General features: G+C 63.0%; 1 protein-coding gene across 1 annotated transcript in view; it reads right to left on the bottom strand.

Moving 5' to 3' along the window:
• ANKRD11 (ankyrin repeat domain containing 11) overlaps nt 1-23,666 on the bottom strand; it is a 119,353-nt gene that overhangs the window by 10,279 nt on the left and 85,408 nt on the right. Inside the window, 3 exon segments of the mRNA XM_067004302.1 lie at nt 135-305; nt 11,301-11,439; nt 18,788-18,932. Coding sequence (XP_066860403.1) covers nt 135-305; nt 11,301-11,439; nt 18,788-18,874 — 397 coding nt within the window. The 5' untranslated portion in view covers nt 18,875-18,932.

The raw sequence follows: 23,666 nt of genomic DNA, 5'->3' as shown, positions 1-23,666 counted from the left end.
GCCGCGCCGCTCGCTGCTTTGGAGCAGGAGACGTCCACCAGGGCTCGGACAGGGGGCAGAAACAGCAGGGAGAGAGCTCGCCCCTCGCAGCGCCGCCCCCCAGGGCAGCAGCACGGAGCTGCTCCCAAGCTCACCTGGGCTGTTTGCAGACTCCTCGGCTGTCATCTGCATGAGAAGAGCGACTTGCTGGCGCTCGGAGAGCGGGTAGCCTGCCCGGATTCCTGAAAGGCCCATTCCAAACAGCAAGCCAGGCTTTCTCGTGGCGGGCTCCTTTTTAATCCTCTTCCGCTCTGGACCCTGCTTTTCTGTGATGCAACGAGACACAAAAGCACAACCTGTGAGCATCGCAGCGCCCGGGAACCACGCTCCTTTCCGAGCAGAGCGCTCACAGCTCTCCAAGTCTGTCCCGGTCTCTCACAGATAAAAAAGCCTCTGGTGAAGGACGCGTCCCTGCGGTGGGAGCGCTGGCACCCGCTCCTGCTGCCCGCCAGCTCTGGTACCATGCATCGGGATGGGACGGGACGGGATGGGACAGACCTGGGGCAGGAGCGGCATCGCCTCCACCGCGGCCTCTCCTGGGGGCTCTGCCCCGCTCCCTTCTCCCCCCAGCAAACAGCAGCGCAAGAGGCAGAGGAAGCGACTCCGTGGCGGGGCCACCGCCGGTACCGTACCTTCTTCCATCTTGCTTCTAGGAGCCTCCATTTCATGCCATGGTGCTTCGGGGAGCGTACGCAGCCTTATACCACCACAGCATGGACTGAACTGGAGGCATCTAAAAGCATCAACAGAGAGCGCTAACGAGACAGGGGCTGACAGCTCGGCAACGTTGCCACCTCACCCCTTCAGCACCGCCACGCCGTGGGCTTTGCACCCGAGCCACGGGCGCAGACCGAGCCCTGGCAGGACGGAGCAGGGGACCGGTCCTCTCCTCCCCAGGGCCCCCAGCACGCAGCTCACACCCTCAGCCGACACGCTGCTCGGCCGCATCCTTCCCAAAACAACCAGGAGTGAGCACCTCTGCCGGCCCCGCCGGCCCGCACGCCTAAGCCCTGCGAGAAGCTCAACTACTTAAAGCATTTTCCCAGTTTTCTCAATGCAAATCTCGCTTCTTTTCCCCTGCAAGGAGCGCTGGCAGCCCTTCCTGCTGCTCCTGCCCGGCGAGCGCCCGGTGCTGCTGCACGCTGCTCAGCACCGCTGCGGGGATGCGTCCCGAGTTCCAAGGTGTCAGCTCAGGAAACAAAACTTGCAAGTTTCCTTTCGCGGAGCCAGCCAAGCAAGAGACAGAAAACGGATCTGCAGAGCAGCACAGCGATCCCCTGCCAAGGAGCCGAGCTGCGTGCCTCCTACCAGGCAACTGTCCTAAACCCACAAAAAAGCATAAGGAAGATATGGTGCGTGTGAGTGGAAAACCCAACGCTGCTCCCATCTATTTCTAAGCGCTGGCACAGCTCGCTCCCAGCCAGGCTGGCTGCAGGGCTCCTGCTGCGTACAGAGGGCCGGGAACAGCATTCGCAGGGGCCACACGTGTAGAAGTTGTCAGTGCAGGTGAGCAGTTCCCGGTCCGAACATTGCGGGCTCGAGCCAGGGCTGCTCAGATGCTGCTTGAGAACCCCGAGCAGCAGAACACAGCGCCAGGTCAGGCAGCGAGCGAGCACACGTCTGTGTCTCTTCTACATGGAAGTCTGAACCTAAACAGGCTCTTCGTTGTGCTGAAAGTACTCTGAGAATCCCAGAAGATGGTGGGACACGAGGAGTCTCAAAGCAGGGTCTGCAAACAAGAACTTGCCTGATGACCCTCTCCAATTTACAGGGCTTCAAACCCGAGCAGCCGGGGAGGGGAACCCACCAAGCCTTCACTGGGGTCTGCCCAGATCCGGGGTCCTGAAACTGGGCATGAGAAGCGGGGGAGACGCAGAGCTCCAAGAGGACGTGCAGCCTCGAGCCAGCTCTCCCTGCTGGGGCAGACAACACCAGGCACTGCCCTGCATGCTGGGGAGGCTCCGAAGCCGAAGGAAGAGCTATTCTGCATCACCCTGTGACAGACAAGCAGGGCCCTTGTCAGGACCCGCGGCAGCAGGCACGGCAGCGGGACCGGGGACCCGCTGAGCACAGCCCTGCGCTGACAGCGCCGCCTGCACGTTTCTCACTCTCTGTTTTTAGGCAGGGGTTTCAGCACCGAGCCCAAACTCCCCAGCAGCGCTTCTGAGCCGCCCCAGGCGCCGGAGACCTCCCGTGCCGCCACCTCGGCCTCGTGGGCAGGCGCAGCCGGCGCTTCCCGTCCCCTGCGCTCCCCTCCATCACAGCCACCAGCCCAGAGCAAACGGCGCCGCTCCCCCCTGAGCCAGCTCGCACCTCCTCCGTGCCCCTGTTGTGGTGTGACGGGGACGCAGCGCCTCGGGCAGAGCTCACCGCTCACGGTAGCTGCGTGCAAGCTCCCTGCACGCAGACGGCGAGCCCGTCCCCACCCACACCCCCGGTGTGGATGGAGGCAGCCAGCGCGGCTTTGGGCACGAGCACAAGGGCCAAACCTCCCCCTAGAGCCACAAGGCGGCCGCCCCGCATCGTCCCCTCGAGCCTAGCACCAGGAACAGCCTTGGGCCCGCGCCAGTCGCCAGCCGCGCACCTGAACCGCGCTGATCGGGTGACGCTTCGCTACAGCAACGAGCCGGTTGCACAACTCCGGGCTCTGCTTACATCAGCCACCCGTGTCTTTGCCGGCTCCTGGGTGCTTGCAGGTGCCACGCCGTGCCCGGGCTCTCGTGGCCCCCTCGGGCAGGGGGTCCGGATACCAGCGGGGCCGCTCAGTGGTGCTCAGGACCAAAACGGCCCCAGCCAGCACGCACCGCACCTCCCGGCACCCGCCCCGGGGATGCGCGCACATTGACGGAGAACCCCCGCCTAATCCTCCAAAGCCACCTTTCGGTCACCCTGGCAGCGGTAGCAGAGCTAGGAGATGAAATCAGATCGCAGGCAAGTGGATAGCTTTTTAATGGCTTACAATAAAATTAAACCCAGCGTGCTTACGGTAACAAAACGAGTCAGCCCGGGCAGCACCCCGAGCCCCGCGGCCGAGCCCCGCATGCCGCCAGCGTCGTCTGATCCTGCTGTGCCCGGCGGCGGCAGAGGCCCCAGCCACATCCAGCCCTGCCTCGGCACGGGGCACGCCTTACACACGTACAGCCCGTGTGTAAGGGCCCGACGGGGCAGGGGCTGTGTGGGCGTGCAGGGGAGTCCCAGGCAGAACAGCAACGCTTGGGGGCCGCGGGTTGTCAGAAGGAGCCTGCCATTTCCCCAAACCGACTACAAAGTTCAACCGAAAACCTCCTGTTAGCTCTACAGCTGGAGAATCTTCCTCCCCCACACAGCATTTAGCATTAAGAGCCATGTGATCCACGCGACAGAAATAAACCGGAGAGCGATCGCTGCGCTCCCGCTTGCTCGCGCCGTGGCGAGGGCTGAGGCAGCAGCCGAGGAGCTGGGCTCGTGCGTGGGGCCCCGCGGGACGGGGGCACTGCAGGGCCTGGCACCAGGGGATGGCTCCCTGCTCCCTGCCTCCTTCTCCTGCTGGTGCTCCCCGACAAACGACCCCGAGGCGATGCTCCGGCAGCACCCGGCCGGCCTCGGGGTCAGCAGGAAAGCGTGACATGGCCCCGCTTGGCGACACGGCCCTCAGCAGCCTTCCCTGGCCCTGCCCTGCTGCAAGCCCGCTTTATTTCAGCCTGGGAAACTTCGCTCAGAGCCTGGCTGTCACCAGGTGTCCGTGAGGACCCCGCACGAAGACCTCGGCCCGCAGGCTCCGGGTGCCAGTGGCTCCTGCAGGCTGCTCCCCTCAGTAAGCGCTTCTCTGCAACGCCCTGCAGCAACGTGGAGCAGACCGAGGGGAACGCTCACAGCTCGGCACGCAGGAATACAACGTTTGGCACTAAAACCCCTTAGCGAGGCTGTGCTCAGGCTGAGAAAGGCTGTGCAGGGCGGCCCCCCCAGCAGCAGAGCGCAGGGCCGTGCGAGCAGCGGCGCCGTGCGTGTGCCCCACAGGAGGGGCGAGCACAGGGGGCTCTGGACGAGCCCCACCGCCAGGGACCCAGTTTTAAATCAGCTCATTGCCGCCTGCTTCCATCTCCAACACAGAGCAAAGCCTCAGCCGGGGAACTGCTTCTTGTTCCAGGGCTACGAACGCCGCTCTCGTGCGCGGCAGACCGCGAGCGCCTTTCCAGGACAAAGGCCCGCAGGTGGCTCCCGTGTCCGAATTAAGCTCCAGGTCACGCAACGCTGGCGCTGCCTTGGCGGGGGGTGCGAAGCCGGGGCTGAGCCTCGGCCCCGGCAGGAAGGGGAGCGGGGACGAGGCCGGGAGCCAGACGGGAGCGGCGCGAGGGGAAAACCTTCGCAGGTTCCTGGCTGGCGCGCCGCGAGGTGCAGGCATCGCGGAGAGCTGCAGCCGAGCTCCCGCTCCCCACTACCGCGTGTCGCACCCTGTAATGCAAAAAGCATCCGTTTGAACGGCTCCGGCATGACAGCACAGGCATATAAGGTGGTACCCTGCGGAAAAATGCCATTTCCAAATAAGCAGCTCGCGCCGAACGGCTCCGCACTGCACGGGGACGCTGCCGGCCAGCTCGCTCACGGGTCGGGATTTTGGAGTTTATTCACGGAGCGAGCGCACAAACAGCAGATCGATAAGAATAAATTAGAACGGCACAGACAGCAACGGAGACTGCATTGCACCCCTGAGAGACCGCACGAGCCTCTGCCTTCCTGATCCACAGCCTGGCATGCGTAAGAGTGACTCATTTCTACTGCAGAAGTCACAGGGCACAAGATGTTTCGGCGCACGCCAGCTCCAGCGAGGGGAAGCAGCCCGGCCCCGTGCGGGCAGCGCCGAGCCTGAGCACGCAGACACGTCCCCGCACCCGGAGCCCTGCTCGCGCGCTGCACGCCCGGGCTTTGCACGCTGCTGACAGCTGAGCACGAGCAGGGGGCTTCCGACATCTGCGGGCAGAGGGGAAGGCAGCGCGGCGTGAGTGGGCGCAGCGGATGCCCCCGGAGTTCAGGACCAGCACGCGGCGCGGGGAGGACAGCAGCAGCAGGTTAAACGGCAGTGGCATGGGCAGATCAATGACAGATGGCAGCAGGAGGGCAGCAGGGCTGGCACGAAAGCACCGAGACCATAACACAGCGGCCCACGAGCGGAGGAATGAGGCATTCAGGCTCGACAGCCGCACCGGGGGGCCCGACGCAGGCAGGAGGCACGTTTTGTACCGGGGAGCTCACGCACGTGCTGCAGCGCCTGCAGGGTGAACGTCCCCTGGGTAGAGAAGGGAGGGGATGTGGCACAGCAGCCACGTGAAAGCCAAGAGGGAACCGAGAGGGAACGCCGTGGCAGGGCCTGCTTTGGCAGCAGGGCAGGGGGCACCCCGAGCGCTGCTCCTCATCCCGAGGATGGGGAGGGTCCCCCAGCGCCCGGCCCCGGCTCACCGGCGACGGAGCATCTGCAGGCCCCGACCCCCGTGGCCTCGGTGGCTTTACGAGCATCGCTCGGGCAGAGAGGTTGAACGCCGTGCCCCAGATAGCCGGCGATCCTAACACCAGCCCTTGCCCCCCGCCAGCCCTGCCGGACAGACAGCACGACCAGGCAGAGGGGTGGAAATGCATCCTCGGGGGCGGCCATCGGCTGACAGGCTGCCGAGACGGGCTGCAGGAGGAACCCCGGGGCTTCTAGCAGATACCGCAATCTCCATGTTAAACAGGAATAATTCCGAAAGAGAATTCAGGTCCACACTTTTCATTTCCCACGAGGCCGAAAGAACCGGAGGAGGAGGAGCAGGAGGGGAGGAAGGCTCGCCCGCGCGGCCCCCCTCCGGGAGCCGGGGGCAGGACACTCCGCAGACAGCGCTGATAAAAGCTCTTGTATTAGAGAAAAAGCCATCATTGATAGATTTTTGGTTCACAGAGACCCAGCACACTGCAGCCTCTCCCTCTGCATGTTAAGGAGGTGAGGCGGGGGGGAGGAGGGAGATTTATGGCAGCTCCCATCATCGAGCGACCTGCTTTCCCGCACAGCACCTCCCAGATGGCTGATGCACACGGGGAGTTTCTAAGGGTGATCTGAAGGCTGCTGTTTGCCAGCCTCGGCACACTGTACCGGCATTATGGAGCCAGCTAGAAGCGAAGAAGCTCTGACATTCACTCTCTCCCCGGTTGCTAGGTGAGAACAGTTTCTCGACTATTTTAGTAAAAGGACCGAAATTATACAACCAAAGAAAGGCCCGATGCAGCGCAGCCCATTCGAGTCCCCCAGCTGCACACATCCGCCCGAAGCCAGCAACAGAGGCGCACACAAATAGCGGCTTGGTCCGCGGATGCATTTTTTTTAACCAGCCAGCGATTTGCTTCTCACGGATCCCCTCGCCAGCCCCGCCGCCTGTGACCTGCGAGCCCGCTCCCGTTGCAGCGCCGCTCCGAGCACGAGCGGGCGGTAGGCAGCCCAGCGGCCGCGTCCAGGAGGGACGCAGCGGGCGGGTGAGCTCGGCTGATTCATCGGGCTCGGTAACCCAGCAATTAGCGCCACGTACCGTGCTCGGGGATCAGCACGAAGGAGGCTCCGAGGCCAGGTCCCGCTGCCTGCGCTCACGCTCGCCGCCACCACGACCCACGGCCGCCCTCCACGGCGCGACGGTGCTGGTGGGGCTCTGCCTCTCCCCGCTGCCTCCCGGCAGGAGGACCCTACCTTGCTATTCGGGTCCTCGGAAGCACGATGCCACTTTCACGTCTTGTTTTTGAAGGAGACGGACAGGGCTGGAGGGGCTTTTAGCTCGGGGGACTCTCAGGCCACACTCTCCACACCCGTCCTCTGGCCGTGCTCCCCCATCCCAGAAAGCCCAGACGGCCGCCGAATGCCTCCAGACCACAGCAGAGGCAGACGACGCCGCCTTTAACCCTGACAGCACGGGAGGGAACCTAACCTGCTGCTCCCCTCCTTCAGGGCAGGAGCCACCTCCTGCTCCCTGCCCGGCACCGCGCCGGGGCCCCGACCCGCGCCGTCCCCGGCGCCACCACCACGGCTGCCTGCGGTGCCGTTTGGTTCGGCTCGCACCCCGGTAACAACAACAACAAAACCGCCGAGCGGTGCTGAGAAATCCCGTGACCCAAAGCCACAGCGCGACCAAACCACACGGCGCCCACCCCTCCCGGCCTGGCCGGGCGCTGGAAGCAGCAGCGGCTGCGCTGGAGGCGGCAATGAGGAATGCAAAATCCCTCCTACCCCCAGCGCCCCTCCGGCCCCTGCACCCTCCTCTCCTGCCCCCCCCAGACCCTCCAGCCCCCCAAGTCCCGTCCTGCCCCCCCAGGCCCCCTCCTACCCCCCCGACCCGTCCTGTCCCCCCTTCACCGCTGGCTGCCCTTGTTTCCCCTGTGGGCGGCGGTGGGAGAGCTCAGTTGCGCAAAGCCCTCGGCTCCAGCACGAGAGCTGCCAGAGAAACCAAAGCCTGCATGACAAAACGGTTCAAAATAAGAATTTCTCTGGTGTTCGGGGAACTTTAAAAGTGAGGCATTTGTTTCTGGAATAACGCTGCTGAGGCCAGGGCTGCGCGGCTCAGCCGTGATACGCTCCGAGGCGGAGCAGCACACGTTGCACTCACTGCTCGGCTACGCCGGCAAGCACAGGCACAGGACGGCTCCTCCGCCTGTGATTTTGGAGTAAGTGGATTCAAGTCCGGGTGTTATTTGGCGATGGCGGGGTTTGGACACGATCTGGGCAAACCTGAGCTTCTTCTGTGCTCTGAGTCTGCCAGCAAATGTGCAAAACCTGCCCCAGAGATGTCGCCCAGGCCCAAGGGGCAGCATGGAGGCAGTGGGGCTGGAGGCACCAGAAGCCAGCAGCACCCTTAAGGGGCAAACCCAGCCCAGCGCCTGCCTCTCCTCCCCCGGGGGGGTCTCCAGGGGAGGCCGGCCTCTGCACCCAGGGGGAGCCAGCCCAGCACAGCCCAGCACAGCAGGCCCAACCTCACTCAGGTCCTTCCAGCTCCCCGGAGAGCTCAGGGAAGCCCAAATTAACCCAAAGCGCCCTGGAGATTTTTATTAAGCCCTACCTCTCCCCGGTGACGACTGAAAGCCCAGAAACCACAGCTCCACCCTACAGGAAGCCGAGGGACTCGAGCGACAGCCCGAAATCAAGCTAAGGAGGCCGTCCCCACTACGGCGGACAGAATCATTAAGGTTGGAAGAGACCATTGAGATCACCTGCTCCAACCATCACCCTACTCCAGACTCTCGCACCCCGTGCATTACACAGCTGTGGGGTTTTTTTTCGGTGCATGTCTATTTTAATGGCTAACCTCCTTTCGGCACGGCGCATAACTGAAGAGCTGCACGAAGCCTCACAGGCTGCTGGAAGTGCTGGGGAGAAGCTGGCTTTACTCGTCTGGCTGCTGCCAGGCAGCACGTAGGCTCTCAGCAGTGTCTGGATGCGGGGAGATGCTGCACGAGGGGAGAGGAGGAAGGCAGGAGAAGTCTCGGGCAGAGAGATGCGGCTCCCACAGAGCTGGATCCGGAACAAGCAGTCTGGAGGCTTACAGATTCGTGTAAATTTTTTTCCCTCGCGGGGACAGCGGCTGCACGGTGCTAGGGCAGACGAGCCGCTGCAGCAAACCCGGGCAAGGCTTCACGTTACTGCTTAAACATTTAAAGAGGGGAAAAAATCCTGCTACAGGCGGAAAGAGCCCTCTCCCACTTCCCACATCCTTAGAGCTGAATTTCACGTGGCTGTGGAACAGCCCAGCAGAACCGTCCTCAGGCAAACACGAAAGCCCGCGTGCAGCGGCCCAGGAAGTCCGGCTGCATTGCACAAAACATCGAAGGTCAGCCCCGCAACTGGCACGGCGAGCGCTGGTGTTGCAATCCCACTTCTCACACCAGCTGAAATCGAAGTTTAGGAAGGGAAGAGAAAAAAAGCAGCCCCTGCTCGGGGCAGCCAAACGTGGCCCCCTTGCTCGAGACCAAAGCTTTGTCCTTCGTCCTCCAGCTGCATGCCAGCGGGACGTGGCCGGTGGGTGTTGTGGGACTCTGACTGCACCTGCACAGGCTCGAGGCACCTCTCCGGCCCCGTGTGAGGTGGGGAACCCTTGTGCAGCCTCAAACAGGCCTCTCCCCTGAGGGAAAGCCGTCCTCGAGCCCGGCCGAGGAGGAGAAGGACCCCACGGTCACAGCAGGGTGGTGCCAGAGGGGAGCACGGTGCCGGGGAGCTTCTCCCACCTCAAGCATCTGGTTCCTGGAGGAGAAGACCTCAGAGGACAGAAACCAGCTCCTGCTCAGCATCGGCCTGGCTCTCCGTGCCGTTCATCTGCAGCTCCCCGCCGCTCTCTCCTCCCCAGGGGCTGAGTCACTTCCTCTCTCTGGTCTCGACCAAATCGGTTGCTGATGACTCGCCTACACCTTCCCAGCCTTTGTTGAGCCCCGTTTGTCTTTCAGTGCACCTCTGAGACCAGCGAGCTCCCCTGCCCACAGCTCCGCCAAGCCCCGGAGGGGAAGGGGAAGGCGCATCTGACACGACCCTCTCCTGGTAGCAGCACCGGGCTGTCCCTGCCCGCCTGCTCCTTTTCAATTCCTTTCCTTCCTGATGCCGCCGGCAGCACCATTTCTAACATCTCCACAGCCAGAAGGAGACCCGAGCCCTCTGAACAGCAGGCAACTGCTGCTGGTCCCCCAGGAAGCGCGCTGGCAGAGCCCGGCCGTGACATCCCAGCTACCACAAGGGCCAGGAAGCCCTTCATTAAGTGAGTTTGGGTTTAAAATCTCAACCGAGTCCTGCACGCGGTTCAGAAACGCCCTCGGCAGGAAGCAGCAGCAGCAGCTACGGCTGTGGCTCGTCAGCGCTGCCGTGCCCCGGCACCCGGAGGCGATGCTCCTGCACGCGCCCAGGGAGCACAGCGCACCGTGCACCAGAGCCATCCCCCAGCCAAAGCCCTCCCCGTGCCCCTGCGCCTCCCTGGGGAGCGAGCTGGGGTCCCCCAGCCCAGGCTCCCTCTGGTCCCGCAGGGCCGGGGGCTGCCCTTCGTCCCGCAGCTGCACGCTGTGGCGTGTTCGCCCCGTGATGCTCTCGCCCCTCTGCACACCAAGAACGCCGACGTGACGCTCCACACCGACAAACGGCAAGCAGCGTGAGCTGCCACTTGGCTCCGTGAATTCATGTTTTGAAACTCTCTCAGGACATGGAGTTCAAAAAAGAATTGAAAAAAGAATTACCACTCGGCACAAAGAGACCCACGGAAACGTGCGGCCAGCCCCGAGGACGCACCGCCGCCACCGCGTGTCCTCGCTGCCCAGCGCGGGAGCTGCGCGGCCACGACAGCGCTCGTCACCTTCCCAAATTTGCCCTCCCAGCTTCCAAAGCGGAGGAAACCAGCCGGCGGCTCCGTTGCAGCTGAGGAGTAACAATAAGTACAAGAGGCCTGAGTCAGAGCAAAGCTTTTCCCTTCGCTTGCACTCCTCCGGCCTCCCGGCACGGCACCGGCACCTCCTGGGAACCGGGTGCTCGCCGGGGCTGCAGCCGCAGAGGTGACCGTGGCAGTGCCAGGCAGGGGGCACGCGGGGCACGCTGGTGTCCTCACGGTGCAGGGGGTCGCAGCACCCCCCCGGCCAGCCCCTGCCTGCCAGCAGCCCCAGGCAGCCACGTCTCGGCAGCCACACGCGGGGCGCATCGCTCTGACCGCCGGCTTTGCCCTGGTGCGCGCACGCACCGACTGGACAGGGTTTCTCAGCTTCAGGTAAGGAAGTCCTGCAAGTCTGAAGGCCCCAAACAACAAAGTGTGGCTGCAGAGGTGGCAAACGCACTTACAGACAGACACACGTCCAGCGAGTTTGCTCAAGGCGGGCGCGTGCGACCTTAGCTTTTACCGCTTGTTTTTTGCTTTTAGAGGGAACTCGGCTCCGTTCGCTGATTTCCAAGCTCTCACTGCAAGGCCCAGCGCTGCTTCTCGGCCAGCCGGAGCCGCAGCTCCTCAGCTGGGTTAGTGAGAACCAGCAGCGAGCTGACCGCCAGCCCGGGACGGGGAGCCTCCCCCCCCTCAGAGCCATCCCCGGTCCCGTTACGTGTGTTACTGAGAACACAAGGGCCCAGATACGCTCAGCTCCCGACGTGCCCGTGCGTCTCAGGAGCTCTCCTCTTGCTCACCGCCTTTTCCTCTGATTACAAAACCCCAGGAGACGTGGAGCAGCGCTCCAGTACGGACGGGTGAACGTCGGGCGCCGCGTGCGTCCCACCAGCCCCATGGCTCCCGTCTCCACGGTGGGGTTTGCGGTTCCTGTACCTGTATCTGAGTCCTTTTGATCTCCATTTGTTCCGACAGTGAAAGGCAACTTCCGCTTCGTGGCCCTCTCTTTCACCTCTTTGCCGCCATCGCTCCGGTCCAACTTGGGAGTCTTGGTTAGAGAAACTTTATCTTTATCCTGGGAAGAGAAAGGAGACAGCGGGTTAGCAAGCACCTTCCCCAGACCGTGGAGGGACCGACTGCCACCCCAACCTCCTGACATGCTTTTCCTCCCCTTCTCGCAGGGCTGGGTTTGTGCATGCAGCAGAAACGAGCCCCCCTGTAGCCACGGGGGAAAGAAACGACTTTTGTCCTCTGGACAGGAGAGCGAGGAAGGGGCACCGAGGGCTGGCACGGCAGCCAGCACTGCCAGCCCCATCCTCTACCCGCTCACTGAGACCGAAGAACGGCTCGTGGTGGCTGAGGCACCGCTCTGAGCATCCCAGCAGGTCCCTGCGCGCTCAGGGAGGGCCGCAGCAGCGAGCGCTTGCTTGGTTTGCCGGAAAGGCCAACTCATTTCACCCAGCTAAAGCCCCAGTGCCACACCGCAGAAGAGCGAGGCCAGCCTGGGCTGATGTGCAGCGCGAAACCCTCAGCAACTGGCACGGAGGCAGAGGCCTCGAGGGCAGCAGGGGCTGGGACTGGGGGACAGGGGGCTGTGCGAACCAAACGGCCCCAGGAACCGGTAAAGGGCTCCCCGGGCCCGGAGGCGAGTGGGGACGGCCATGCCCAGGAGAACCGGGGGCTGCGATGTTTCTAGCACAGGAATACGGCGTTGCTACTTGACCCTATGTGATAAGGGGTTATTCTGGAGGATATTCTGGCAGCCGGCGGCCTGCCAACGTTCCCGTTATAGGGCCAGCCCCGCAGCCCCGCGCACCCAACAGGCCGGCGCTCCGGGGCGCCCACCGGGCGCGGGGTCGGCCGTGCCGCGGCGAAAGGATTGCTGCAAACGCTGCAGGAAAGCCCGCTTCTGAAGGGAGGGCAGCACAGGTTGAAGGATTTAGCTGCTTAATTCTAAGCTTCTTCCTACTGGGATTTTAAGAGGAAAAGCAACCTTGAGCACAAATCCCCCGCGAGCGTGCACGAAGGCGCGGGAGGCGACGCAGGCGCCGGGTGAGCAGTGAGAAAGCTGGTGCAGAACTGAAACTGCTGGAGCTCCATGCGCTCAGAATGCGCACAGCCAAAGTCACGCAGTTGTAGCTTGTGTATTTCAGAAACTATTAGCTCAGGCACGTGCTCCGAGTTTCACCCCTGTGCAGCTGCTCTAAAAGCGAGGCCAAAACGAGCGGCTTCTGTGATTTCAAACAAAACCTCGAGCCTAGGCTCTAGGTACAGTTAGATGAAATAAAGAACCTTAACGTTTCAGATCACGCAAGACCATCACTGGAGCCTCAGACAAGCGCAGCCGACAGAAATTCCTGCATTCAGAGACGCCGGCCAGGCCGCCTGCAGCCAACTCCTGGCACGTGGCTCCTGCGCCGGCCTTCGCGAGACCACGGCATCACCACACGCATCGCTCCTTCCTCCTCCTCGGCTGCGCTCGCAACGCTCGACCTCCTCATCCACGTTCCAGTGCAACACTAAGGCCTGAAAAAATGGGGCTGGGAATCCCTTTTTTGGTAAAGCAAGCGAAAGGAACCTATCTGAGAGCTCAGCAGCCTGATCCCTGCCGGCGGAGCGGCTGTCGGGGCTGGAGCCGGGCACGCTCCACCGCAGGCACCGCTACCGCCCGTCCTCCTCCTCTTCCTCACGCAGCCGCCCCAGGTTGCATTTAAACACCACGTGTTGCAGTGCTGTTGTCTTATTTTTTCTGACGTGGACAAAAATAGGTTGCACCACGAAGGTGCAGGTTACGCGCTGCTGCTCTCACCAGTTCCGAGCAGCTCCGGCAGGGCAACGAGGCCAGGGACCGGCAGCAATTCACAGCCAGAACCCAGAGAGAACAGGGGAGAGGTCGGCCTCTCGGCAGCCCCTCACCAAATTCCTCATCATTTATCTGAAGCCCACAACCAGCCCTCCCAACGACCACCTTCCAGGACCACCTTGATGCCAGCAGGCCACTTTTTCCTCCCCAGTTCAACACAAGCTCTGACAGCAACGCTACACCGCACATCCGTGCGCCCTGCCCCGGCTCAGCACCCAGGCAGCAGAGGTGCTGAGCTGCTTTCTCTGGGTAGGAACAACAGCAAGGGCACGGCCCCAGCGTGCAACTCAGAAACTGCCACTGCACTTCCAGAATTCCCCAGCCTGGCATTTTACCCCTGCCAGTCAGGGCTGGGACAAGAGCTCAGCACCGGCGCTGCCCACGCAGCAGCAGCAGCAGCAGCAGCCGTGCGGCGCGGGCTCAGAGCACTGCTGCAGCCCCGCACTCCCAGCACCTCTTCCACTGCTGGAGGCCCGTTTGGGAGTCTCGTGCCCGACACCGATGGCTCCGGTCGGCCAGGTCCACGTGGTGGCAGCTCGCAGCGAGGCAGGTAGTTCCGGAGGACTCCAAAGGTACCGGTCACATCTGACGCTTCTCAGGTGGCGCTTACCACATCGGCAGCTGTGCTCGCTGTCTGTAGCTCCTGTTCCTCTCCTGGACCTTTCAGGCTGCCTTTCCCACCCGGTATTTAAGTACAAACGAACCTTTTGCCTGCTTTTGCAGCAGGAGGCCAGGATGCGGTCCAGCCCCTGGCACCCCGTGGCGGGATTTCCTCGACTCCGAACGCTTCTCCCAGACGTCAGCTCCACGGTGAGAACTCCAGCAAGAGGTCAGTTGTGCTCCGCACAAAAAACGCGGCTCTTTGTTTGTAACCTTCAAAGGGAGCGCAGCTGGAGCGCACCTGCCGCGTCCTCCGCTGCCTGTGAGGCTCGTGGCCTCCCAGCCCACCCTGGGAGGCTGCAAGGGGGCTGCAAGGGGGCTGCAAGGACCAAACGGAGCCATAGGAGCAGAAACGCAAAAAGGAGCGCGCTGGGCTGCAAGGCCCAGCAGAAGCAAGCTGAAATCTGCCAACTGTTCTTTGCGACAACTTGTTTAAAGCCTACCTGCGCTGAAACTCCCTCAATGCTTCGGGCTTCGCTCGCTGCTGCGGTGCGAAAGCCTGAGCCTGCAGGCGGGGGGGCCGCGGGGACTAGAAGCCAGGTCAGGCGTTCGCTGCCCGACTGCCGAGCGGGAGCTCTGCACGCTCAGGAGTGAGAAAAAGCACGGCAGAGGTAAAAATGCAGCTCATTCTACAAAGTTATTGCAACCTTGTTAAAAACGCCCTGTTAGAGGAGAGACAAAGAAGAAGGGAATCGGGCAAAAAACCCGTTCCCAGACGAGGAGAGCCCAGCGTGAAAATGGAACTGGCTGCGTGAGTCCCGACGCCGGGCAAGCTCGGGCAGCGCTCCATCTGCATTCGCCCTAACGCTCAGAGCTGCTGAGCCAGCCAGGCTAGCAGAATTAACCACCGGGAACGAAGTCCCGGCCCCGCTTTGAAGATTAATTTGTTCAGCAGCGTGATGGTAACCTTTCATTCTAGTCGGAGCAAGGGAGATCCAAACTCTGCTCCCCCAGAAAGCAGCGGCCTGTTGAGGCGGCCTGCAGACGTTGCAGTGAAGCCACCGCAGAGAAATTTAGGCAGCTTGGAGAGGAACGTTCCTGAAGATAATGTCTGCTTTCGTTTTCTTATTTTAAGCTTTACTTCTGTAATTATTTCCAATCTTGTAATGAAGAACGTAGTTCTTTTCTTGAGTAAAAGCAGTTTTCACTTTTAGGTCATCTTGTGTCTCGGCTAAGCTCTGATTCATCCGAAAGGTGCAAGAATCGGGTTTCACGGAAGGAACAAATCCAAATGAATCGATGCTGCAGAGAAATGAGTAGGAGCACCCGCGTGCAACACAGGCGCGGGGCTCCTCAGCCTCTTGCTGATGGCCGGGGAGGGAGCTGGGGGCACGGCCGAGAGCTCCGCAACGAGAACAGGTTCCCCTTTGTCGGTGCTAAGACAAGACACCTTGCAAAGGGGACACAGCAGAGCATGACTTCAGGAGAAATCCCCAACCGCCACGTTACGTTATTAGTAACATTTACTATATGAATACACGAATTTACTACGTGAAGCCACCTCGAGTTAGGCTTGCTATAGCAGAAGGGTGCACCATGAGTTGCTGCTGGGTGCCATGTGCTGGAGCTGAGGGCAAGGCGCTCAGCAGCGCCGTGCTGGCTCCTCTTCACACAGACACCTCTGATCAGCAAGAGAGACACTGACAGCAATCTGCTCGGGTCATTTATGGCACATATGAACAAACGCCCCGTTCTGTCCTCATGCACAGCTCACTCTAGGCCAGCTGCCTATCCAAACTCAGGTTTTCAGGGCAGAAATAACCACGTAGCTCTTTGAGGTGCAAAATTCTGTAAGAGAGCCACGCACAACCCTGTGCAAGCCAACGTGGACGTCCAGCAGAGAAGTGGGGTGAGTACGGTCTGCTTTGCAGGCAGGGCCGTGTACCTGCAGCCTCCTCTTCCTCCGTCCGTACAGCGGAGCGGTGCTGTCGGTGCCCGCAGACCCGCAGGACTGCTGCCTCTGCTGCCAGGCGCTGCGCCGTGCTCTCGCGGCACCACCAGCAGAACCTGACTCACAGCCCAGCCGCTTATGCAAAGCCTTGCGTGGAAATCCCCGGCGCCCTTTGTTCTCCAAAATGAGTTGAAAGTGTTTCAGGTTGCACCGCGCGTAAAAAGCAAGCAGCGACCAGGACAAGCGGCAGCGGCGACGCGGGAAGCCCAGGAGGACCACGCGTGCCGCCGGAGATGCCCAGCGCACGCAGCCATGCAGCAAGCACGCGGTGCTGGGAGCTTCCCCGCGGTCACGCAGCAGCACGCCGTCGTTTCCCAGCCAGCCCCACCGGGGAGCAGAGGAGGCTTCGTGCTCTGCGGTGCAAGTGGGGACGGGCAGAATTCAGCGGGCCACCAAGAGGGCACGCGGGATATGGTGGAGCCACCACGTCCCTGGGGGCCTTTCCAAAACCAGGGGACAGCGTGTGAAGTTTCAGACTGAACACGTCACGATCAAGGCTGCAACAAAACACTCACAGTACGGAGATGACCGGGTTTGAATTCCTTTGGAGAGGCTGGCGGGAGCAGAGTACCCTCCAGCGACCGGGGGCTGCTCAGCCTCGCTCACATCTGGCTCAAAGCACCCGCGTGCCCCGCGCTCCGTGCGGCGCCAGGAGCCCCAGCAGGCAGGCAGGCCCGCCTCCCCTCTGCTGGAAGCGGGACAAGGGGGCAGGAAAAAGAGCGAGCCCCAAACCCGGGCCCAGCACCGTCCTGCTCCGTGTGCGGTCCGACACCGCAGCGGACGCGCACCTCAGACCGTGCACGTCAAGCATTTCCCCCCCCCCCAAACAGAAATCCCCTGCCGCAGCCCACAGCGAGCCGTGTGGGACCCGGGCACGTCAGGAAATGGTTTCAGCGAGGGCTCTCGTCCTCGCTGGGGCTCTGCGGAGCCGCGGCAGGCGCGGAATTACTCATATAAGGCGCGCATACTTCTCAGCAGCCCTTCGGGCCGTGCCGGCGGCCGAGGGCCGGGCAGGGCTGAGCACAGCAGCGGCCCTTATAAGGCCCCGCCGGGCTGCGGCGGCCACCAACGGGCCCGGCCCCACGCCGCAGCCCCCGGGGCCCCCCCCGGGGCCCTGACAGCCAGGAGGGGCTCGCCCTCCCCCCCTGCTCTGTGGCAGCGAGGCACGGCGAGTGTGCAAACTCCATTCCGTGCCCGTGCTAAGGCGGTGGTGAAGGAGAGCCCGGAGGCAGCGGTGGAGCCCCGGCACCGCGCTCCAGGCCCCCCCCCGCCCGCCCCCACCCCCAGTGCCAAGTCGCCAGCTCGGCCTTTGCGAGTGTTGACAAACGCAAGATAAATGGAGAGCAGCGGCCCCCGGGACAGGCAGGTAGAGCGGCGGCTGGACGCGGGAGGCCCGAGGGCCGCGTGCTCTCGCCCTGAGTCACCGCGGCCCAACGCCAGCGGGACGCGGGGCAGTTCGCTGCGGGGCGAGTCGCTGCGCCGCGTCCTCCGGCACGGCACCTCGGGGCCCGCAGGACAAACCCTGCGAGCTGCTCCTCTGCTGAGACCGGAACCGAGGAGCAGGAGGGCTCTTCCCCGTCCGTGCTGACGCCTTTCGACGGGAAGCATGAAATCGGTTGTGTCCCGAGTCATTTCGCCGGAGGGAGCTCTCCAGCCCCCTGCCCGTGAATAACCCGCAGCCTTCAAGCCACGGGGAGCGGGCGCAGGAGGATGGGGGCTGACTCACACCACGACCGATCCGTTCCCTCCCAACGCACCTGCGCCCGCGGCAAGCTCCTCGCGTGGCACCACAAAACCCCGGACCCGTGCTCCCTGGGCCCCAGCCCCGTTCGCCCAGGTAAAGGCTGGCGTCTCCCCGCGCGGGAGCCACGAACCCCTCGGCGTGGATCCCAGAACAGATCTGCGTGCACGCACGGCAGCAGAAAGGGGAACGGGGCCGATGCCACGAGCGTGCTCGAAAACTGCGTTTCTGCCTGGGATTTCCCCGCCGGCTGTTTGTCATTTCCCTCCTCCCGTCAATAACACGACCTCGCGCCCCGCGCAGAGAGAAGCGGCACTGCCACCACAACCCCTCGGACCCCGGGGGGAAGCGGCAGAGCACGAGACGCAGCACCCGTGCCGGGACAAAGCTCAGCGCCACGACCGGGGCTGCCGAACGCTCCCCGGGGAGTGCCGAGCAAGGGGGTGAAAGGGAGGCGGGCGGCGTTTGTTTCCATAGCAGAACACAAAAGGGGTGGGTTTAAATTTGTGTTTTAAGGTAACATCTGAGCACAGCTTTCTGCGGAAGTGCTTACCGGGAGCTACCCGTACACTGGGGAGGGCCTGAAAAAGCTGCGAGGGGAGGCGCAGCGCAGGTCTGGAACAAAATGAGCATCGGGGTGCGGGAAACAAGGGGAGAAGCATGGGTTTATTTACCCTTAAACTCAGGTCTCTTTTCAGTAGCCTCCTCTCAGGCCCGGTCAGAACCCGAACACCCCACATAAACCCCCCCAGCAGTAATTCTGCAGAGCAGCTCCCGGCCAGGCCACGCTCAGCACCCAGCGCTGGGTGCAGCAGGACCAGCCCCGTCCGACCTGGCTGCGCGGCCAGCCAGAGGAGGGGAATCTGCTCCCTCGCATGGCACACACATACAAGATCGCCGCTTTGCTTGGCCCTTCCATGGCTTAGCAGGAAGCCTTACAAACACCCAGTCCTTCTGGAAGACTCTTCCCAACACCCCCACGGCTCCTCTGAGGCGGAGCTAGGCGGCTGTAGCACTTCCCAGGAAGTATTACGGCCGCCAGGAAAATAAAGTGGACCTCATCTGCCAGCAGAGTGCCAAAACAGACTGGGTTCAGGTGGTGGCAGCCCGAGGCAAGCTGCTGCCATCTGAAACGCTGTCACGGCTTGAAGCCATCGGGCACAAGGGGCAGCATCCCCAAAGGAAGGCAAGTAAACAAGCCACGCTACCTTTTTCCCCGTTTGTTTCTCCACCATGTCGTTGCTGAGAGAGAAATCTTCTGGCTGTGGTGTTTTAGAACACCCACCCTTGGGCATCGTTCTGCCTTCCTTACTTGATCTTCATTTATGCTGCCATCGCCTCATCATCAACCGTCTGTTTAGAGAGAGAGGAAAAGACAAGTCAGACATCACAAAAGGATCGTTCCGCTGGGGAGAAAGGCAAGACACTTCCCGGGGGATAAACCCGCACCGAAATCTTCCGGGGCAGCCCCGGGACGGCAGAGCACCCACACGCGGGTAAAACCGCTGCCGGGCGGCAGCGGGCTGGGACCTGTCGCTGCAAACCCAACTTGCTTCACGTGCAGGGGAAGCCTGGAAAGGACTGCGCCCAGACACAGCAACCTCCTCTGCTGCAGCACGGCCCCGAGCGCACGGCCGCGGGACGGGGCAGACCCCGGCGGTGTCGGCCTCGCTCCCGGCCACCCGCAGCACCGCCCGCGCCTCTCCGGATTCCAAAACCTGCTCCCCAAACACGGCTCCGCGCTTTCTTCTCGCAACCGGGTTCAAAAGCGCCCCGAGGCGCAGCGCTCCCGAGGCGCCGGCCGCGGGCTCCTCACCCTCGCACCGGCGCGGCCGCGGCGCCTTGGCCTAGGTAAGGCAGTTCGGGGAATAACAAAGCGCTCCCAGCTCCTGCCATGTGTTGCCTGGTTACAGGGCTGAAAAGACAACTGACATCTGAAATACAGCGAAGCGTGAGCTGGAACAGGGATCAGAAAGGCGGGCTGCAGCCAAGGCCGGCGAGGCCTTTTTAGGTGAACAAAAATATCGCCTCTCCTGAGAGCAGAGGCTAAAAAGCATCTGTGCAGCAGCAGAGCGCGGCGCAGCGACCCACGGCAGCTCCTGCGGCACAGGTCTGGTTCTGCCTGCACCGAAGCGGCGCAAACAGCGACCGCTCGCAAACTCTTCCCCAGCTAATCGCCACCTGACGAGGCTGCGCGTTGCACCCATTAACTTCTGAGAACAGCGGCTGGCTTTCTGCACGGCTACAATTGCAGGAAATTGTCCAGGAACAAAGTCACGCAGGGCTGCATCACAAGACTGGGAATCCTGGGGGCGGGGAGAGAGAAGGAAAAAAGAAGGAAGGCAGGGGGAAGGCAGGAGCCGCGCCGAGCCGGAGCCTCCCGCCCGGGCTGGGCACCACGGCCCGGACCCCACGGGTCCCGAGGAGCCGGGGCAGCCCCAGCCATGGGGAGCGGGTGCCCCACGGGGACAGCAGGCAGGGGGGCCGGGCGTTGGGGGTCCCCCGAGGAGTGTTTTCCTCGGTGCCGCCTTTCAGAAGCGCCCTGGAAATCCCGCCGTCATTCAAGCGGTTCATTTACGCTTCACAGACTTCAGAGCCCTTTGGGTTGGTTTGTGGGTTGGGTTTTTTTGGCGTTGTTTTTTTTTTTTTTTTTAAAAAAAAGGATTTCAGAAGCGATTCCCAGCCCCCTCCCAGCCCCGCAGCATGGCGCAGACAGCGCGAGGAGTCCCGGGGCTGGGCGCCCTCCTCCTCCCGCAGCGGCTCCGTGCACCGAGGCCTCTCCGCGTCCCCCTGCTCCAGGCGGCGCTGAGCCTCGGCGGCCCCAGCCCTTGGCTCTCGCACGAGCAGGAGGCGAGGCAAAATCTGCCTCCCCGCATTTCTGCTCCTCATCACGTCAAGCCCTCGTGGCAGCGGCGAGCCCCAGCGAAGCCTTCGCTCCACGGCTTCTCCCAGCCCTTTCCCGGCAGAGCAGCTGCTCCCGGTCGTTACCTGGCTCGTCCCGGCTGGGGGCTGTCCCCTCGCTCCCACCCCCGGCCCTCATTGCAGCGCAGGCAGAGGCAGAGCGAGCGCGTGCCGGTGCGAGCAGCGGCGTCGAGGCCACCGGCACAGTCGCCCGCCCCAAGGGATTTGCTCCAGTAGCCACCGAAAGCCCACGCGGTGGAAATTCCCATGCCTCGCGCCCGGCGCTGGAGATCTGAGTGCACTCGGTACAGGAGCCTAAAAGCAAACAGCTCTGCTTTCTGCCCTCCACGAGCTCGCTCTGCTCCCAGCAGCCCACGCCGAAAGCCAGCCCCAGGCCGCGGTCCCCGTTCCCAGCGCCTCGCCTCGCGGCCCGCACGCTGCCGGCGCCTTCTCGAACCCTCCCGCCCGCTCTCGCCGTCGGCGCGGCCGCCTGCAGCCGGGGCGGCCGCCTCTTCACGTGGAGCTCCGGCAAACCTGCTCAGCTGAGAAAAGGCCAGACGGATGCCAGATTAATTCTGCGCCCCTTCTGTTCGGCGAGCTGACTCATTACGCTTGGAAAGCTGGCTGCCTCTCCGTGTAAACAGAGCGCTGGCCCGGTTCGCAGCTTGCAGGGAGCGTTGCATTTGCACAACAATTACCAACGCAGCCTTGCTGCTCGCAGGAGGTGCGGGGAGGTGAGCGCCGCGCTGCCGGCCCGGGGGGCTGCCTGGCCCCGGACCCCCCCCGGCGGAGCTGGGCCAGCCCCAGCACCCCGCTGCCTCCCGCACGCCGCCAGCCCCGCTCGCCTCCCTCCCCGCAGCCCATCGCCACCGCTTCTATTTTGTAAACAATTAACTAAGCTCCTTGAACGAGATGATTACATGTCTGCCGCACAATAAGAAGTGGGAGACCAAGTGAGCTCAACGGAATATAATCCCTCGCGCTCCTCCGGGAAAACAAAGGAGCTCTTTGCCTCTGGCCGGCGGCCAGGGCGCTGCCGCGCTCCACCTTCGGCGGGGTGCGAGCCCTGCGCGCCGCACGCGGTGACGCCAGCCCCTCCGACCTGCTCGCAGCCCTCCCTGCGTGCCCCGCGAGTCGCCTTCGATACCGGGTCCCCCGCGCCTCCCCTGGCATCGCCGGGAGGAGAGGGGCAGCCCGTGCTCACCCGGCGCGCCCTGCCCCGGCCACCAGCCCCAGGTACGGCCCCCAAGTCTGAGCCCCGAAGTGTCTCACGGCACGCACGCACAGACGCACGCTCCTCTCCCCTTCTCGGGGCGAGGAAGCCTTGGAAATGTTGTTTGGTTCGCCTGGGGCATGCCAAGCCCAAAGCCACACACTGAGACCAAACGCGCCTGTGGAGGACCTCAGAAGCGCTGGTCCCAAAAGGGAAAGGAAGGAGGGGTGGGGGGGGAGCCGTCCGCCCCTCCGCGTTGCACAACGGGGAGCAGCGCTCGGCCGCGCCCCGGCTGCTGGAAGCGGCGGGGGGCCGCTGGGAAGAGGCGATGGGAGCAGCCCACGCGCCCCCGAGCTCCGCAGGAGGGGAGAACCCCGGCGAGCAGAGCGGGCAGACCCGCGCGGGTCAAGGTCTTCGTGGCCGAAGACACTGCGATGAGCAACGCCCGCGTCGGCGACACGCAAGAGGAAATGCAAACCGTGCCGAAGCTCCCGGTGCCGCGAGCCGTGCACGAGGTCGCGGGACGGATTGCTGCCCTGTGCCCCCTGCCGGCCCCGCTCCTGGCCCGGCCCCGCGCAGCACAGCCGGGCTCCGGCCGCTTCCAGCCGAAGCCACGACGAAGTAGCTCCCGCCCAGGATCCGTGCGTTGGAGCTCGCCCATACCCCGCCAGCTCGGAGTAAGAAAAGATTGTGCCGACTTCTTCAAATGCCAGACAATAAGAAAAAAGCTGGCTGGAGGCTCTTACCCACTACAGAAAAACTCCAACACAAGGATGGGAATTAGAGGCGCAGACGTTATTTGCGCAAACCCAACACATTTGTTTGGTCTGTAAAGGCTGGAATAGGAACAAGCCCTGTCGAAACACGAAATTTCTAAAACTCGGGCTCCTTTTGAGGACTCTGTCCCAGAAAAAAACACGTGTCCTCAGATCTTTAAAAATCGCCTCAGAATAACAATTCAAATAGATCACGTCCAGATTTTGACACCTCCACCTGCCGGGAAGCAGGGGGACAAGACCAGAAGTTGAGGACTTTTCACGGTGCTTCTCCATCGCCCTTCTGATCCGGGCGCTACCAGAAGCCCCGGCCCAGCTGCTGGCCATCTGTGTGCCCAAAAGCCACCATCACCGTCCCTTGGGCTGAGCGCTGCTCGCGCTGCTCCGTGGATGCGCTCCCAGCATTGCCCGAGTGCCCTGTGCCGCTCCTGCCCCTGCCCCTCGGCCCCAGGGTTCGCGCCTCGGGCCGAGCGCCTCCAGCTGCTTCGCGCGGCGGCGGGACGCGCGCCTTCCGGGAGGAGGAACAATCGCGCTTTGTGCTCCGCTTCGATGCAGGAAGAGTAAAGTCCGTGCTCGTCCGCCATCGGCAGCGAGCACGGGAGCAGCGGGAGGCCCGCGAGCCAGGCAGTGCAAACACAGGTGCGTTCCATTTAGCAGCCTCGCAACGGGCGATCGCAAGGATTAGCTATTAATAAGGCACCGCAGCGCGGTGTGCTGCTCCTACAGCCGCTGCCAAAACGGGGAAAGCACCGAGACCTCGGCATCGCCCCCGGCCCGGCGGCAGCTGGCTGGAAGCAAGTTCACCGGCAGTCACAGCGGGGTTACCCCGGTCCCAAAGCCCCTGCGCCCTCAGCTTCAACCCAGCTCCCTCCTTCTTGCCCCTGGGACACCCGGTGCTTTTTCGTACTGGCCTTTGGGCGGGGATGCTGCTCCTTATTGCGGGTTCTTACACAGGGAACATCTTTTCTCCCCTCCTAGTCCCTTCTCTCGCTCCTAGCGCCCGGTCCCCGCCATAAATACCCTCCTTCCTTCTGCCTTTCTCAGACGTGCATTGCGCCAGCCCCACCGCGGCGGTGCGGTCGCCCCTCCCGATGCGCCTGCAACTGCTCGCATCCGGCGGTCCCTGCGAGAAGAACTTGCAGCAAGAAGAACTAAAGCAGCTATCGGCATTTTGATCACCTGCGGGATAAATGCATC

Source organism: Anser cygnoides, chromosome 12 (assembly GCF_040182565.1).
Source record: "Anser cygnoides isolate HZ-2024a breed goose chromosome 12, Taihu_goose_T2T_genome, whole genome shotgun sequence".
Lineage (NCBI taxonomy): Eukaryota > Metazoa > Chordata > Aves > Anseriformes > Anatidae > Anser > Anser cygnoides.
The sequence above is the reverse complement of the archived record's forward strand: the minus strand, read 5'-3'. Positions and strand labels throughout refer to the sequence as shown.